The sequence below is a fragment of the Gekko japonicus genome, unplaced genomic scaffold (assembly GCF_001447785.1).
Source record: "Gekko japonicus isolate JY-2015 unplaced genomic scaffold, Gekko_japonicus_V1.1 scaffold2543, whole genome shotgun sequence".
Classification (NCBI taxonomy): domain Eukaryota; kingdom Metazoa; phylum Chordata; class Lepidosauria; order Squamata; family Gekkonidae; genus Gekko; species Gekko japonicus.
In genome coordinates, this window is record NW_015171578.1 from 188,665 (window position 1) to 203,906 (window position 15,242).

At 45.3% G+C, this 15,242-nt stretch overlaps 2 protein-coding genes across 2 annotated transcripts in view; one reads left to right on the forward strand and one right to left on the reverse strand.

The window, feature by feature from the left end:
- The window catches only part of COG4 (component of oligomeric golgi complex 4), a 30,840-nt gene extending 28,870 nt beyond the window's left edge, over positions 1-1,970 (reverse strand). Inside the window, exon 1 of the mRNA XM_015419813.1 lies at positions 1,803-1,970. Coding sequence (XP_015275299.1) covers positions 1,803-1,952 — 150 coding nt within the window. The 5' untranslated portion in view covers positions 1,953-1,970. The remainder of the gene's footprint in view (positions 1-1,802) is intronic.
- Positions 1,971-2,048: 78 nt separating this feature from the next.
- Positions 2,049-15,242, forward strand: part of SF3B3 (splicing factor 3b subunit 3) — a 48,986-nt gene continuing 35,792 nt past the window's right edge. The window contains exons 1-11 of the mRNA XM_015419817.1: positions 2,049-2,441; positions 3,356-3,464; positions 4,567-4,893; positions 5,828-6,000; positions 7,500-7,641; positions 8,163-8,275; positions 10,576-10,713; positions 10,823-10,926; positions 12,446-12,611; positions 13,844-13,939; positions 14,608-14,680. Coding sequence (XP_015275303.1) covers positions 3,395-3,464; positions 4,567-4,893; positions 5,828-6,000; positions 7,500-7,641; positions 8,163-8,275; positions 10,576-10,713; positions 10,823-10,926; positions 12,446-12,611; positions 13,844-13,939; positions 14,608-14,680 — 1,402 coding nt within the window. The 5' untranslated portion in view covers positions 2,049-2,441; positions 3,356-3,394. The remainder of the gene's footprint in view (positions 2,442-3,355; positions 3,465-4,566; positions 4,894-5,827; positions 6,001-7,499; positions 7,642-8,162; positions 8,276-10,575; positions 10,714-10,822; positions 10,927-12,445; positions 12,612-13,843; positions 13,940-14,607; positions 14,681-15,242) is intronic.

Genomic DNA, 15,242 nt, shown 5'->3' on the forward strand with positions numbered 1-15,242 from the left:
TTGCCGCGGCTCCGGAAGCAGCTTCATGTATCCCAGCAGCCCTTGCGAGTCGCCGAATGACGAAATCTCACAGCTGCGCTTTGGGTCCCCGGGCCCACTTGAGCGAGCAGCGAGGGGAGGGAGCGAAAGTTTTTCCTCGTTGGGAAAAAGCGCACTTGTGGAGGGGGGAGCAGGCGAGGGCGGAGAGAACTTCTCGTGGAGGCGGCGGGGGCGGGCCGCCGGGGCTCGGCCCCAAAACTCGGCCAGGCTGCCGTTCCCCAGGGAAGGACGTAGCGGGGGGGACGACGGAGGCCCTTTCCTTTCCCCCCCTCCGAGCGGGACCGCGTGTGTGTCTGTGCGGACATGGCTTTCTTTCCCCCTCCCCTCTCGCGAAGGCGGCCCCTCCAACTAGCTCAGGTCCCCTCCAGAAATCTACACAGGGCGGCCCCTCCGAGCGGGACCGCGTGTGTGTCTGTGCGGACATGGCTTTCTTTCCCCCTCCCCTCTCGCGAAGGCGGCCCCTCCGACTAGCTCAGGTCCCCTCCAGAAATCTACACAGGGCGGCGCGGGCTGCCCCCGCAGAGCTACAGACGGTGCGTACCAGCCCCGGGGACCATGCGTGAGCAGGCCGCTTTCGCTCAGGGCCTGCCCCCCCCGTGACGCCGGCGAGGGGAGAAGGCGGGCGGCTCCTGAGGGCACCTGGTATTTTTGGCCACTGTGTGACACAGAGTGTTGGACTGGAGGGGCCACTGGCCTGATCCAGCATTGGCTTCTCTTATGTTCTTATGTTCTTATGGGATGTCTGCGCGCCGCTCTGCCTCCGCCCCGCCTCCTCTCAGTGAGCTTTACGGGATGTAATGCTTTTAGTCCGATAGGAGGCGGGGCGGAGCGGCGCGCAGACATCCCAAAGCGCAGCTGCGAGATTTCGTCATTCGGCGACTAGCATTAAGGTAAGAAACAATATATGCAGTGTTATATTTGTTTTAAATGTCGCAATGGTTTTACGGCTCCCGTTTTTTTTCCCCGTCGGAAACGGGTCCAAGTGGCTCTTTATGTCTTAAAGGTTGCAGACCCCTGGTATGTGGCAACCACAGCAACAGACTTGGGTTACTCACAGCAAAATGAAGTACTCCTTCACTCAAGGAGTCATGCAATTGTGATTGAAAGATTCACAGAGCCTAGTTCCATCAGTGGCTACTAGCTGAGATCATTAAAAGAAATCTCCATGACCAGCAGCAGTCAACCTAGGAAGCAATTTGTTGGACTCCAGGGCAATTTATTGGCTACCATATGAAACAGAATGCTAGACTAGGTGGGCGAATTGTCTGATCCAGGAAAGCAATTTTTATATTCTTATTCAAGAGGATGACAGACTGGCAACTGTGCTGAGCAGTTTCTCGGGAGTGATGCGAGCTGAGGGATAAATCTGTTGCACAGCCTCAAGATTGGTCTTGTCTACTCTGACTGGCAGAGGGTGTCAGGCAGAGGACTTTCACATCATCTGATCTTTTAAATGGGATAGAGTTAGAACCCAGGGCCTTCTGCATGCAAGGCAGGTTTTGTATGGCAGCCCTTTAAATCAGCAGGTGCCTTATACTGAATTAGACCCTTGTTCCATCAAGGTCAAGCTTGCCTTCCTGCTTGCCTTGCTTGGCAAAAGCTCTTCAGGGTCATAGATGGAATTTTGCACATCATTTACAGCCGGATTCTTCAATGGAGATGCGGGGACTGAACCGGAGATCTTCTGCATACAAAACAAATGCCCGCTACCACTGAGTCACAACCCCCATCCCGTCGGCGACAGTGCCCAGTGAATGCCGCACCTCCTCAGCGCACAGGCGGCTGTAAGCTGCCTCCAGGTCGGACAGGTCGGTGAGAGCGCGGATCTCCTCCATGGACAGCGCTGAGGCGGAGCCGCCGCTCGAGGGAGCCATCGGTGTCGTCGCTGACGCCGCCATCTTAGCATATCGCATCCGGGTATTTGGAAGGGGTGCCCCGAGCGGAGCCTTGGGCTAGCCGAGAAGGCGACGTCGCGCGTTTTATGCCTAGGTGAAAGAGAGGCATTTCCTAGAGCCGCACTGGAGTGAAGGAGTGAGACTGGCGAGGAACCACTTTTGAGCGTGGGTGACGTGGACGTACAGGCACCACGGAGGGCAGCCTGCGTCGCGCGCGCGCTGAGTGTGTAGAAGGACCCGGAGCTGGCTGAGGCGATGGCGGAGTCTGAGCGCGGGCGCTGGAGGCAGTGAAGGCGCGGGAAAGAGGATCCGCCGTCATCCGTGCCGTGCTTGTGGGTCACACACACTGCGGCCAAGGCGCCCGGCACCGTCGAAGGGGGCAGGAAAGCTTGCGGCTCGGCGTTTACAGATAAACCCGCGCTGGCGGCCGTTGCCGAGCGACGCCGGAGCGGAAATAAGTGAGGCCTAGCAGGCCCACGTGGGGCCTTTGCCTCTGTAGGGGGAAAGGTTTGTATGGCTTGGATCGCGGCCCGATCACTTCGCTCGGAAGGAATCTTCTCGTAGTTCGGGGGGGGACTTCTCCTCAAACCCACTTGCATGCCTATAAATAGCCCTAGGTAGTTAAGAGATCTCCAGCTGAGGTCTGAAGTTTTCTTGGAATTACAATGGCTCTCAAGACCGCAGAGAGCTACAGCTTTGGAGGGCGGCCTGAAAGGTGTATCATAGATTTTAGGTCAAATCTCTCCCCAGATTCCTCCGGCGCACGTTCGATCTCCAAATCTTCAATTCCAACCTTGCTGCGTTTTGTTTTACTGAGAAACTTTGCAGTTAAGAATCAGATATTGTTAACATTCAAAAGTTGTCATATAATCTGTTTATCGCTGGACTGAGGGGTTCTGTCGTACTTGTAATCTGCCTCGAGACGCAGTGAGAAATACGGAGTATAAATACAAATGAACAAAAATAAATCTTGAGTTGGGAGATAAAGTTAATAAAAACTAATGTTAGCAAAATTTACAAGTTTTTTTTAGTTTGTTTCTATTTTAAAATCAGAAATAGGACTTTGATCCCATTTTTCTGATCTTTGATCTTATGAAGCGTTTTGGAGTCCTGCTCAACTCTTTCAGGGAACCTTTGTTTCCTACTGTTTTGTAACTTATGACTTTGCGTTAACACACCGTTAGTTAAACATGAAACTGGTAAAGTTGCTTTATTAGCTGTTTTCAGGAAGCAATCATTTTCATTTTTAAAAGTGGTTATCTTTGCAAGACTGTGCGGGGGGGGGAGTACATTGTTTTGGCTTGGGAAGGTTTGTGTGAACCAAATACTCAAAATGCTTTCGAGCTTATGAGCATTATTCACGAGTACTTTTCACATAAAATCCAAGTATCTGGAACTGTTTGATGTTTTTGTTCTGCCAGGTGGACAGAGGTCAGGTGAAGCCATAATCTGTTGCCACAATGTTTCTTTACAACATAACTCTGCAGCGAGCGACTGGTATCAGCTATGCTATCCATGGCAACTTTTCAGGTATGGAGTTTAACGTTACAGTGTTTGTTTTTTTCTAAATCTATATACTCTTGTTTCTCTTTAGAGTAGTAGTGATGTTGGAAGAAGGGATCAGGATCAGGATGTGAAAGGGATCAGGAAGTGGATGCTGGGGAACACATTGGTGCGCACCATGTGGGGAATGGTTGGTTTAGGGAGTAGGAGATTGAGAGTCTATATCAGTGGTGGTGAACCTTTGGCACGCGTGCCAGAGGCGGCACTCAGAGCCCTCTCAGTGGGCATGCGTGCCATCGCTCCAGCCAGGCCCAGACCGTCATTAAAGTGTGGAATTCTCTGCCAAATAATTTTAAGTAAATGAAAGCATTTGGGATTGCTTTCCTTTGTTTGGATCATCTTATGTTAACGTATGAGTTGTTTTTTCTAAACTAAGACCTCAGTATTCGGGTTAAATTGCTGTGTTGGCAGTTTGCGATAAATAAGTGGGTTTTGGGTTGCGGTTTGGGCACTCGGTCTCTAAAAGGTTCACCATCACTGGTCTATATGATGCTTTGGGATGCAGGAGCAAATGCTCTTCCAATGGTATGCAGTTGTCCAGTGGGCCACCAACAGTATGTCTAAGTTTGACATCCTGATTTCTGGTCCACTCGGTCTTGCCTTCTTATTAGAGAACAGTTGCTCTTGCATTCTCTCTTCTGTTCCTTATGGTGATGAAAACCAATCTGAGAGCCAGTTTGGATTAGTGGTTAAGAATGGTGGACTCTAATCTGGAGAACCAGGTTTGATTCCCCATTCCTTCACATGCAGCCAGCTGGGGTGACCTTGGGTCATTCACAGTTCTCTCAGAGATGTTCTCTCAAGAACCATTCTTTCAGAGCTCTTCAGAGCAAAGGGTGTCTATTGTGGGGAGAGGAAGGGAAGAAGATTGTAAGCTGCTCTGAGACTCCGAGTGAAGGGCAGGATGTAAATCCTATTCTTCTTCAATCTGTTGGGTACTTTGGAACTTGACTGAAGAGCGGTGTGTACAGTGAGGTCTTTAGATGTCAAGAATTGATGCCTTGTAATGCTCCTTTCTTGTGGCATCCTTCTGTGTCTTGGTTACTAATCAGCTCTTTATTTTGCATAGGTACCAAACAGCAAGAGATTGTTGTTTCCCGAGGGAAGATCTTAGAATTGCTGCGTCCTGATCCAAACACTGGAAAGGTTCATACTTTGCTGACGGTTGAAGTGTTTGGAATCATCCGCTCCCTTATGGCCTTCAGGTTAACTGGAGGAACAAAAGACTATATTGTGGTGGGCAGTGACTCAGGGCGCATTGTTATCCTGGAGTACCAACCATCTAAAAATATATTTGAGAAGATTCACCAGGAAACGTTTGGCAAGAGTGGCTGTCGCAGAATTGTCCCTGGCCAGTACTTGGCTGTGGATCCTAAGGGACGAGCTGTCATGATCAGTAAGTAGGCACAAAGTGAATGAGTGGAAGTCTGAAAATATTGTTAAGTTGCTGAATGGAAGATTGCCGAGATATTTTACTCATATTGCACTGGGGGTACATGTGCCTGGGAAGAGTGAGTGGCTTTTCTGAGCCCAATTAATGTGTTTGTGGCTCAGGTGATGTATTTACCAGTGATTTCCTGACTTTTGCAGTTAGCCACTACACAACACCAGCCAATGTGAGGAAGAACTTTGAAGCCAGTCATAACTCAGAATACTTCCTTGTTCTTTTATGGTGCTTATTTCTGCAATGGTAGTCTAGCTGAGATTGTGTAAACTGAACCAGTAACAGAGGTAGATCCATTTGCTCTTTAAAAAAAGTATACAAGCACAGCTTTGGTTTCAATTAGATGGAGGATAGTCGAGTTCCATCCATCAGTTTTCTTTGGCCTGAAATGATGATTAGGTATTCATGTCTCTTCTCTGAAATATGCCTTGAGGACATTGAATCCATTTCTGATCAGGTTCTCATTATAAGTAAAGGTTTTTCATTTGCACACAGCTGCCCAAAAGAAGATAGTTAGCAGAAGTGCACTAGTTAGGTGGAAGGTGAGAAGTGAATGTGTGGGAGTGTGTCATTAACATTATTAATAAAGCTGACTTGTGACAACTGTCTCTAGTTTAGGTTTGTAATTTGCGTCTGATGAAAGAAAATAAATACAAAAGTGATAAAGGGATGTATACACGGCCAACAGAACACTGCTGTTCATTTACAAAGGGTTGCAGTTCTGATGGCTGCATGTATGGCTCTCATGTAGTGCTCTGTCATTTGGCAAGGGGCAGTGGGCCTTTCTGGTTGCTTCTCTTATAGCCACTAGCATAGCTAGTTCACTACAGTGGTGCATACTTAATTCCTGTCATGGAAGGTAATGCTTTCTTTCTTTTGTCTGTAGGTGCCATTGAGAAACAGAAATTGGTGTATATTCTGAACAGAGATGCTGCCGCTCGACTCACCATTTCTTCCCCATTAGAAGCCCATAAGGCCAACACCTTAGTTTACCATGTAGTAGGAGTAGATGTTGGGTTTGAAAATCCCATGTTTGCTTGTCTGGAAATGGATTACGAGGTACTAAGACAAAGTTCTCTCAGTTAGCATTACTCTAGCTATACGTTTGTCTGTTTCTATTTTGTCTTGTCTCACTTGCAACTATTATTTAGAGAAACTTTGTTCTGACTTAGCACATTAACTGTTGAAGATTTTCATTGTTATGTTAATCACACCTTTTTTGTCTGTTAGTTGGCATTGATGGCTCCTTAATGAAGTAAAAATAGGTATTGGTAAACTTGGCGTGCGTGAGTTTCAGATGTTTGACCTAATGATAAAATGACCCTTTTATTAAGGGAGTGTACAGCTTGAGTTTGCAGTAGCAGCTTTACTTTGGGGCTTGGGGGTAAGTCTTGGTGAAGAGAGATGCACTGTGGAGTAAGTTACTAAAGTGTTTGACTGGAGAGACTGTTGTTCCAGTCCCCCTTCTGCTGTAACGGTCACTGGATGTACTTTGGCTGGGTGCTCCCTGTCAGCCTAACTTACCACATGGGATTGTTGTGAGAATTAAATGCTGGCATGGAAAACTGTGTACGTTTTTCTGAGCTTGTAGGTAGGGCAGGATAAAAACAAAATTGATAGTCACATGCCAGCCTTTTGTGAACTTTGAGATCGAGAGATTTTCCTTGGGGTGTTTGTCAACATAATACTCATTTACATTATGTGACCAAACATCTGCGGGGCAGAGAATCATCTCATCTGTGAGTTCTTAACATGTGCATATATTTCCAGCAACATTTAGAAAGATTAAGAATTCAGTAGGGAATCTGCATAAGGCCTTTTGGATGAGGAGGAAAGAAGGGTGTGTGGGCTGTATATAACTTACAAAGTTGAGAGTGGAGGGTTCCCTAGCTGCTGACTTCTAGATGAAGCTGGATAGGGAGGGAAGAATCAGACTGTGTACCCAAAAGTAGAGCCTTGGTACCCCGCTGAGTGTGGTAGCAATAGTTGCCAGGAAGTTTAATCCAACTTTCTAAATGAGTATTTGGGGAAGAGTTCCCCTCTGATCTCCTACCCCATACTCTGTCATTGCGGCTGCATTTTTTTCTTGACCAGAAAAACATCAAGTGACAGCTGAGAAAACAGCAGAGCTCTGAAGCTGTTGCATGTATCCTGGGAGAGAACATTCCCTTAATGCTTTTGAGGGTCTTAGCAGAAGCTCAGTGCAGTGCTGTGGGAGCTGCCAATCTTGGCCAAGAATGGCATAAACAGGTAGGCGGCTTTGGGAATTACAGGAACATAGTGGTGTTTGTATGGAGGCAGCTGCTGCTTGCATCAGGTGATGGGGTGAGTCTTAAATTGGAGGAGCTCAGTTATTCAGGCTTTGAATTGCTGGTATCCTGGCAGAGATTTTCATGGACATTGTGCTGATTGGTACTTTTCTAAACCTCTGTTATATGTTACTGTTTGTATGTTACAGGAACACTCTTTTAGGTTTGTGTAGATTTCAAGTGTTCTCTCTTACAGTCAAAGTGTGAAATTTATTCCTAGCTGATTTTTTTTTTAAATTTCCCCACCAGGAAGCTGACAATGATCCCACAGGAGAAGCAGCAGCCAATACTCAGCAGACATTGACATTTTATGAGCTAGATCTGGGTTTGAATCACGTTGTCAGGAAGTACAGTGAACCCTTGGAGGAACACGGCAACTTCCTTATAACAGGTACCACCATATCCAAGGAAAAAGGCAGCAGACCTGTTCTCAGGGAAATGCTCCAGATAATTTCATTTTCTGATCATACTTGATTTGATACAGGAGTAGAGATGTAAAATTTCTGGAAATGTTTGGAATGGGAGCGGGGGTTGTTTCTGGAAAAAAGGGACATTTTGGGGGAAATTGAAATAATGTGCAAAAATATTTAATAAGATTATTCTGAGCTCCCTGAAATTTCTCCAGTTTTTCATCTGGTGATGAACAGAACCTTCCCAGTCTGGGGAATCAGTGAAGTTTGGAAGGAGTGGAATGAGTCTGGGTTACCAGCAATATAAATTAATGCTGCTGAAGAAAAATTTAGTTTTATTGGTTAAATCCCCATTCATTTAACACCCCACCTGAATATTAGCTTGTACAAGTATTAAAGAAGGAAGCAAACGTTTCCTCTTAATTCTTACAAATTAACACATTTTGTGAGTGATCCATAGGACCTTTCAGTCAATTTCTTATACAATGTTAATGTTTTTTAGTCCCTGGAGGCTCTGATGGTCCCAGCGGGGTGCTGATTTGTTCAGAAAACTACATCACCTACAAAAATTTTGGTGACCAACCAGATATTCGATGTCCTATTCCCAGGAGAAGGGTAAGAATCCTTCGGCATCTCAGATACTCTCTAGGCAGCAGGAAAAAAGAGCATGGGGAATTTGTTTCGGGGGAATGCATTATGGCTCATGGATATGGGGATAGAAAAATGCAGCATTCCTAAAATAGCAGAAGGGTGCATTTAGTCTCTGCCACTGTATAGACTTTGGAATCCTTGAGTGAAGCAAATTGTCTTACCCTTCTTTCCCTTACTCTTCCAGTGAGTGAGTTAACTTGAAGTATGGAAAGGCCACAGTGACCTCCTATGATGGTTACGCTCTTAATAAGAAACTTCTTAGAATTTTAAACTGTAACGAAAACTGTATTAAACTCCGATTTGCTGGTATATTGGCCAGTTGAGAAGGAAAATCTTAATATTTTATTCAAATATGCACAGCCTGTTTTCCTCAAAATGGCTTGTATAACATCTCACAACTTAGCTCACCCTTAATAATAAAAGGGTTTGGGCAGGTCTCAGTCCTTTCCCCAGGCAGAGATTCTTGAAGGGCCATGGGCAAAGGGGAGGGCAGGGCTGAGCAGCTGATCTGGGTGAGCCCTAGCTGGAACCCCTATTCTCTTCCTGGGAAGCAGCCACATCTGAATTCTAAGCGGCCCTCCATGATCTTGGAAAGGAGATATAAGAAGATTACATACTCAGAGAGGATTTGCCCTTGCCCCCTAGCCGAGGTAGAGACAGTGGGACATGTTTTTTTCTATTGCCCCCTCTATAAACAAATTTGAGATAAGACAATTTTTCCTCTTGTAGACAGTCCTGTGGTAGGGGAAGACAAGACTTGTTTACATAAGTTATTAACAGATGAAATTTCAGTTATCACTAAGCTAACTGCTAGATTTTGCACTCAGGCAATTAAAGTGCACAGTAAATTTCAGTCCTGCCCCTTCGAGCCTTGACTTAGTTTCCTTCAGGAGGTCTATTACACAGCTTTTGTTCCTTTTAAATCTATTGGTTTAAAATTTTTAAATGGTCATTTATGATGCTATGTATTTTATAATCTATTTTTCTCTTTTTAATACAATATAAATTTATTGTTTTGTAAAATTTTCTATTTCTGTTTTTTAACTGGAGTTTTTATCTTGTATATTTGAATACCTGAATAATGTTTGTTTTTGTTAACTGGATCTGGTCGTGGACCATAATATAATAATAAAATTGAATTGAGTTCTAAGCAGAAAGTCGTATTGAGTGCAGAGCTGAGAAGCTGGTCTCAGCTTACTTAAGGATGGAAAAGCTGCTCCTGTTTGCAGCACAGCTGAGTCTGCAACTTTGGAATGGCATGATATGATGAGATTATGTCTCTTCTCTGAAGTTTGTCATGGAGACGACATTCTCTTCTGATCAGTCTGCTTCAAGACAGTTGCATTGGAAGTGAAAGTTTGAATATTGTTACTGAAGGCTTGTGGGAGTCTCGCAGAAGATAGGAAGGTGGCTTGATAGGGTTGGAGAGTAGGGTTGAAGAAGGTGCAGAAATTAGGGTAAGAGAACTAAAAAGGGGTGAGGCAGCAGAAGATGAGCTTTTGTAGAACAAAGAGAGTGAGGAAGAGAGCTGTGATGGGAGAAGAGTGCGGTTATATCTGCAATGGAGACTTTTTATAAAGTAAGAGGACTAGATGCTCGATCTTGATGGGGAGGCTGTACAGAACTAGTACAAAATTAAAACATATGTGGTGGGAGAAAGATGAGGTTGCCAGAGGAGTCTTGCATCTAATAGAAAGGTGAAGCCAGCAAAGAGGTATAGATAGATTTTTGGAAATGTCCAAGTTACTTGCTTGATTGGATGTAGGAGAATAAGAATAATGGGGTCAGGAAGCAATCCTGGAGTTTTTTTGTCATCTTCTGGGCGTGGAACAGTGGTTACTGCGGGTGTGGAGGGGGAGGTATTTGTGATTTTCCTGCCTTGTGCAGGGGGTTGGACTAGATGACCTTGGAGGTCCCCTCCAATTCTATGATTCTAAGAAAGAAAGAGGACCTCAAAGATGAGTGGGTGGCAGAGTGTTCAATGCCAGAGAAGTGTGTGATGGGAAAGTTTGGTAGAAAAATGAGATATGAGTAAAGTCATCTTGGAGAAATTGTTTGGAGACTGCAGGAAGGGGCTGGATTCTGCTAGGAAGAAGGATAGTGGATGGTAGAGGATGCAGGTGTTTGGGACTTTGGAAGGTAGGAATAATTCATCCAGAATGGATGCAGAAGCGTTGGCGGGGCAGTGGCTAGCAGCTTGGAGCAGTGATCCAGTTAGGATGCCTTTTGTTTTGGAGTGTCTGATACTATGTTCCCTGTAACAGAATGACTTGGATGACCCTGAGAGAGGCATGATCTTTGTCTGCTCTGCTACACACAAGACCAAGTCCATGTTCTTTTTCCTGGCTCAGACGGAGCAAGGTGATATCTTCAAAATCACGTTGGAGACTGATGAGGACATGGTGAGTCTCAACGATTCTTTTGCTGTGGTGTGAGTGGGAGAGAATCTGGATGGCTTCACTGGGCCCATCCCATCTGATCCTCACAGTAACTCCTTTGTGGTGATTTCAGGTCACTGAGATTCGACTGAAGTACTTTGACACAGTTCCTGTAGCTGCTGCCATGTGTGTGCTGAAAACCGGCTTCCTCTTTGTGGCTTCTGAGTTTGGCAACCAGTAAGGAAAATCTCCCAATTTCCTTCTCAGGCTGTACTCAATGTTCCAACTTGGCATTCTGCAAGCATATCTGTAGTTTTAGCTGCCATTAGACTGCCTTGAAATCTGGTCATTGTTAAAGTGTGGAAACCCTGCACCCCTGGGTCCTGTCATGGGGGAGAGGAGGGGCTGGCTAGCTAGGCGAAAGAGCTGGGGCAGTTGGTGGAAGGCTTGTCTCTTTGTCGGTTTTTAAAGGGTTACAGCTGTCTTCTTTCAGAACAAATACCGAGGGCAGAGTGTATAATCCAGGGGTCCACAAATTAGGGATGGCTTTGATAGGCAACCCCAAATTTATGGTTGACAGGATGCTGCCTCCCACCCAAAGGGGAAAGGGTTATGTCTGGTCCCTGACTTACAGCTCTGGCAAAACTGTATTAAAACAACAGTTGTCCGGGAGGATGCTTTAATAAAGGGGTACTCATTCATCTCTGTGCCTCAATGGTAGCGCTTGCCTTTGGTGTGCTGGGAATGCCTTGGAAAGTGAAGTGCCGTTGCAGTGCTGATCCCCTTCTCCAGTTCCATACTGGATGATGGGGGTTCTTCATTCTTTCCAGAAATTGGGAGAGGGCATTTGCAGTGGCAAGCATGCAGCCCTGTGCTGTAACTGAGTGATGAAAATGTCACTCTTTGACAGTTTCAGAAAATAAAATAATTGGCATTTGTTCAGCACTTGCAGGGTTAGTTTCTATTTTAAGGTAGCCTTTGCATGACTGACATTTTTGCCTTTCACCTCCAGAGTGGTGGTCACGCCATGGCGTGGAGCTCCTGTAAGTGAAAGAAAAAGAACAAAGCTTATATAGCTCCCTGTACTGGTTGCCCTGACTAGAAAGAGTTGGACCGAGCATTCAGTGCAGACAACTTTGTCTTTGCTTTGCTCATAGTGTTTTGTTCAAGCAAGCAGTCTTGGCGCTTGTCCAGAACTGAAATAGTAAAATGTTGTTGGAGCCAACCAATTTTTCCACTACTGAAAAGGGGAGGAAGGGTCTTCTTTGACCACCAAAGAGGCTGTGCTGGAGAGATCATGGGACCCACCTGGATTGAAGCCACGCGAGACAAACATCACTGAGACAGAGTGGGGGGAATTGAGTGAGACAAAGCGGAGGTAGGGGGTGGGGACTGGCTGGATCTCACCTATTGCTGCAGTTTCAGCCTTGGGTTTGCTCAAATAAATAGGAGCAGGATTGGTCCTTACCTAAATTAAGAGCTGTGTAATACTTTTTATTAAAACCAGAGTAACACAATACAGCATGCAGCCTTTTCAGTGAACCAGAACTTTTAGTCAGTCTAGGTGTTTTTCTTCAAGAGAGAGAGGGGTGTTTAATCAACATTGCATGCAGAATGCTTTGCTGACCTCAGTGGGCATAGGGTGTGGCTAGCATCAGGTTGCACTCTTGACATGCTGGGAATGAGAAGCAGAAAACAAATCTTCAGATTGACAAATTAACAACTAATACTGATCACATGTGTCTCATGTTGGCAGTTACCTGTACCAAATCGCTCACCTGGGAGATGATGATGAGGAGCCAGAGTTTTCCTCTGCCATGCCCCTGGAGGAAGGAGACACTTTCTTTTTCCAGCCACGGCCTCTGAAGAACCTGGTGCTGGTGGATGAGTTGGACAGCTTGTCTCCGATATTGTGTTGTCAGGTATAGTGCATTTTACAGTTAATGTCTGTCCTCTATCCATTTGGACCAGGCCGCTGCATTCAGATGTTGAGCAGTGCCTAACCGACTGTACCCTGGCATGACTTTGCAGGGCTTCAGGATTAATTTTGTAGATCATGTTTGTGTCTCCTTGTAAGGTGTTCAAGGCCATGTTTTGCATTTAATTACCCGTTACCAGTCTCACAGCAGCAGAAGTACAAAAAAGAAAAAAATGTTCTTTGAAGATTACCCATGACTCTGAGTGAGTGTGTGGGGTGTTGGGGACCATGAAGAGAAGGTTCTAGTCTGTTGCACTGCACCAGGCTTAACTTTTCTACAGGATTTTCTGATGGCCTATGAAGGGAGGCAAGGTTTGGGTCCGTTTTGATCTTGATTCTGCAGGGGGCAGCATTATAATACTAGTAATGTAATTGATGTAGTTCTTCCACCCCTGCCAGTTGGTCTTGGGGTATTTTACCAAGAATGGGTGTTGGAAGGGAGAGAATTCTGTCACAGCAACAGAAAGGCACCGGGACAAAAGGTTCAAGAACAAATCTAGAAGGCAGAAGTTGGCAGCCCTGAAGTGGGTAGCTGTGTTTTAAATTCAGTCTTTTACACAATATTTGGCAGCTACGAAAATGTGTGAGATGAGTGTGGAGTGCTCACATTCTAAGCTGCTGCATTTCTGAATAAGTTTCATATGGATGTGGTAGCTTGCTAACCAACACCTGGTTAACATTTTACAATAATCCCCTCCACCTCCTAAGAATGTTGTGGGCTAACTAGACTTGGTGGTTGATAGCTGTTTACCATGGTATTGTGCACTACTTCCTGGGAAGCTGTGTGTCCAGCCAGTTGCAGTATGACTTTTTCCACCAATCTGTATGTGGGTATCAAAAATACCAGTGAAACAGAAGTGGTAAAATATCTCATTACTTAGCTGAAGGATAAACTACCCTTATGCACTCGCTGTGAGCTTAATTCATAGTAACTGTTCATTAGCCGTCTACTGATGTGGCTGACTTTAACAAAGCCTTGGGCTCCTACTGAAGGTATTAACGCCCTTAGTGTTTGCTGTGTATAATACTAGTATAATAATACATGTCATTCATAGCAGTTAAGAGTAAAACACTGTGACTTAACAGTAGGATGATCTAGAAGGAATAACTGATTGTAATGGGGCTCGGTTGCCCCCTCGGTTGCTTATTTTTGGATCTGTTTGGTTTTGTTGACAGATAGCTGATCTGGCCAATGAAGATACACCCCAATTATATGTGGCCTGTGGAAGGGGACCTCGATCGTCTCTGAGGGTCCTAAGACATGGACTTGAGGTAAGCAGGTGGCTGCTGATGACCACAGTATATGTCAATCTTGCACTAAGACACACACCTTTAGAGGCAACGACAGCAGGTGGTGAGAGCACGTTATTGTGCAAGGTTTCCTTTGGGTTGCATCTTTGTTCTGTCAGTCTTGTTGAGCAAATGACATTGCTTCATATTGTAACCTCTGCCAAAAATGGCAGGAGAAGGCTGGGTACAATATTTTCAGCCTTTATGATTTTCCTCTTCTATGAGTCATGGTCATCTCTGTGTTGTCTGAGAAAGGAATTTGCTGGCTTTCTTTTGAAGCTGGTCATCGTAAGTTGGGTAATGTATGATTGGGAGGAGTGTATATCTTTATTGTGACTTAGACAACCACCCAAGTTATTCCATCAGAAGTCATGCAAGACCTGGAGCTTAGCTGACTGGCACATGCTTTGTTAACAGACGGTTCAGTCGCTGGCGTCCCTCATTCAGACGACCGGGCAAGAGCAGCTGGAATAAATACCTAGTTTGGTAGGCCAGTGGTTGGATGGTGCAAAACAATCTCAAGTTCATAGTGGTGCTCAGGAATGGGGAGTGCAGCTTCAGTTCTCTCCTTTGCAGTGCCAGCCTTCATTTGCTGGAGAAAATGTCTGATCTGAGTTTCAGATACAAAAGGAAATGTTCTGTCTTCCTAGGTATCTGAGATGGCTGTCTCAGAGTTGCCTGGTAACCCCAACGCAGTCTGGACAGTAAGGAGACATGTTGAAGGTAAGAGCTCATGTTGTGTATGATGCCAGGAAAATGTTGTTCCAAGTTAATATACTCAAAATTCAGAGTTGGGGTCCAGAATTTTGCTGGTGACTTCAAAGCACCTTATATCATTCAAACTGTTTGCCACCCAGTGTCGAGAGAATGTCTTCTGTTCCTCCAAGTCAGTTTTCAGGGCTACTGCTGGCATTAAGTTTACAGATGCAAGCTTAAGTCCTATCTTTGGAAGAAACTGGAAATGTTATGTGGAAATTACAAGCAGGCCAGGTAGCATGGAGAGAAATCTGCAGTGTTTGATATTTGAGAAGCTGTATGCAGCTCCTCTGTCTGGTATTTCTCACAATGCTTCAGCATCTGCTTCTGGCTGTATGTGGACTACAAGGAAGCATATGTTGTGTGAAAGAAACCATGTTGCTTGTACTGTAGGATTCTGGGGAACTGCTGGTGATGTGGTGTATTCTGTTCAGGGCACATTTGGCAACGTTAGGCTTGAAAGTCATAGGCATGATCATCCTTCGCTACTTACATTGCATTATCACTGGTACCCACGTTGGATCAATTC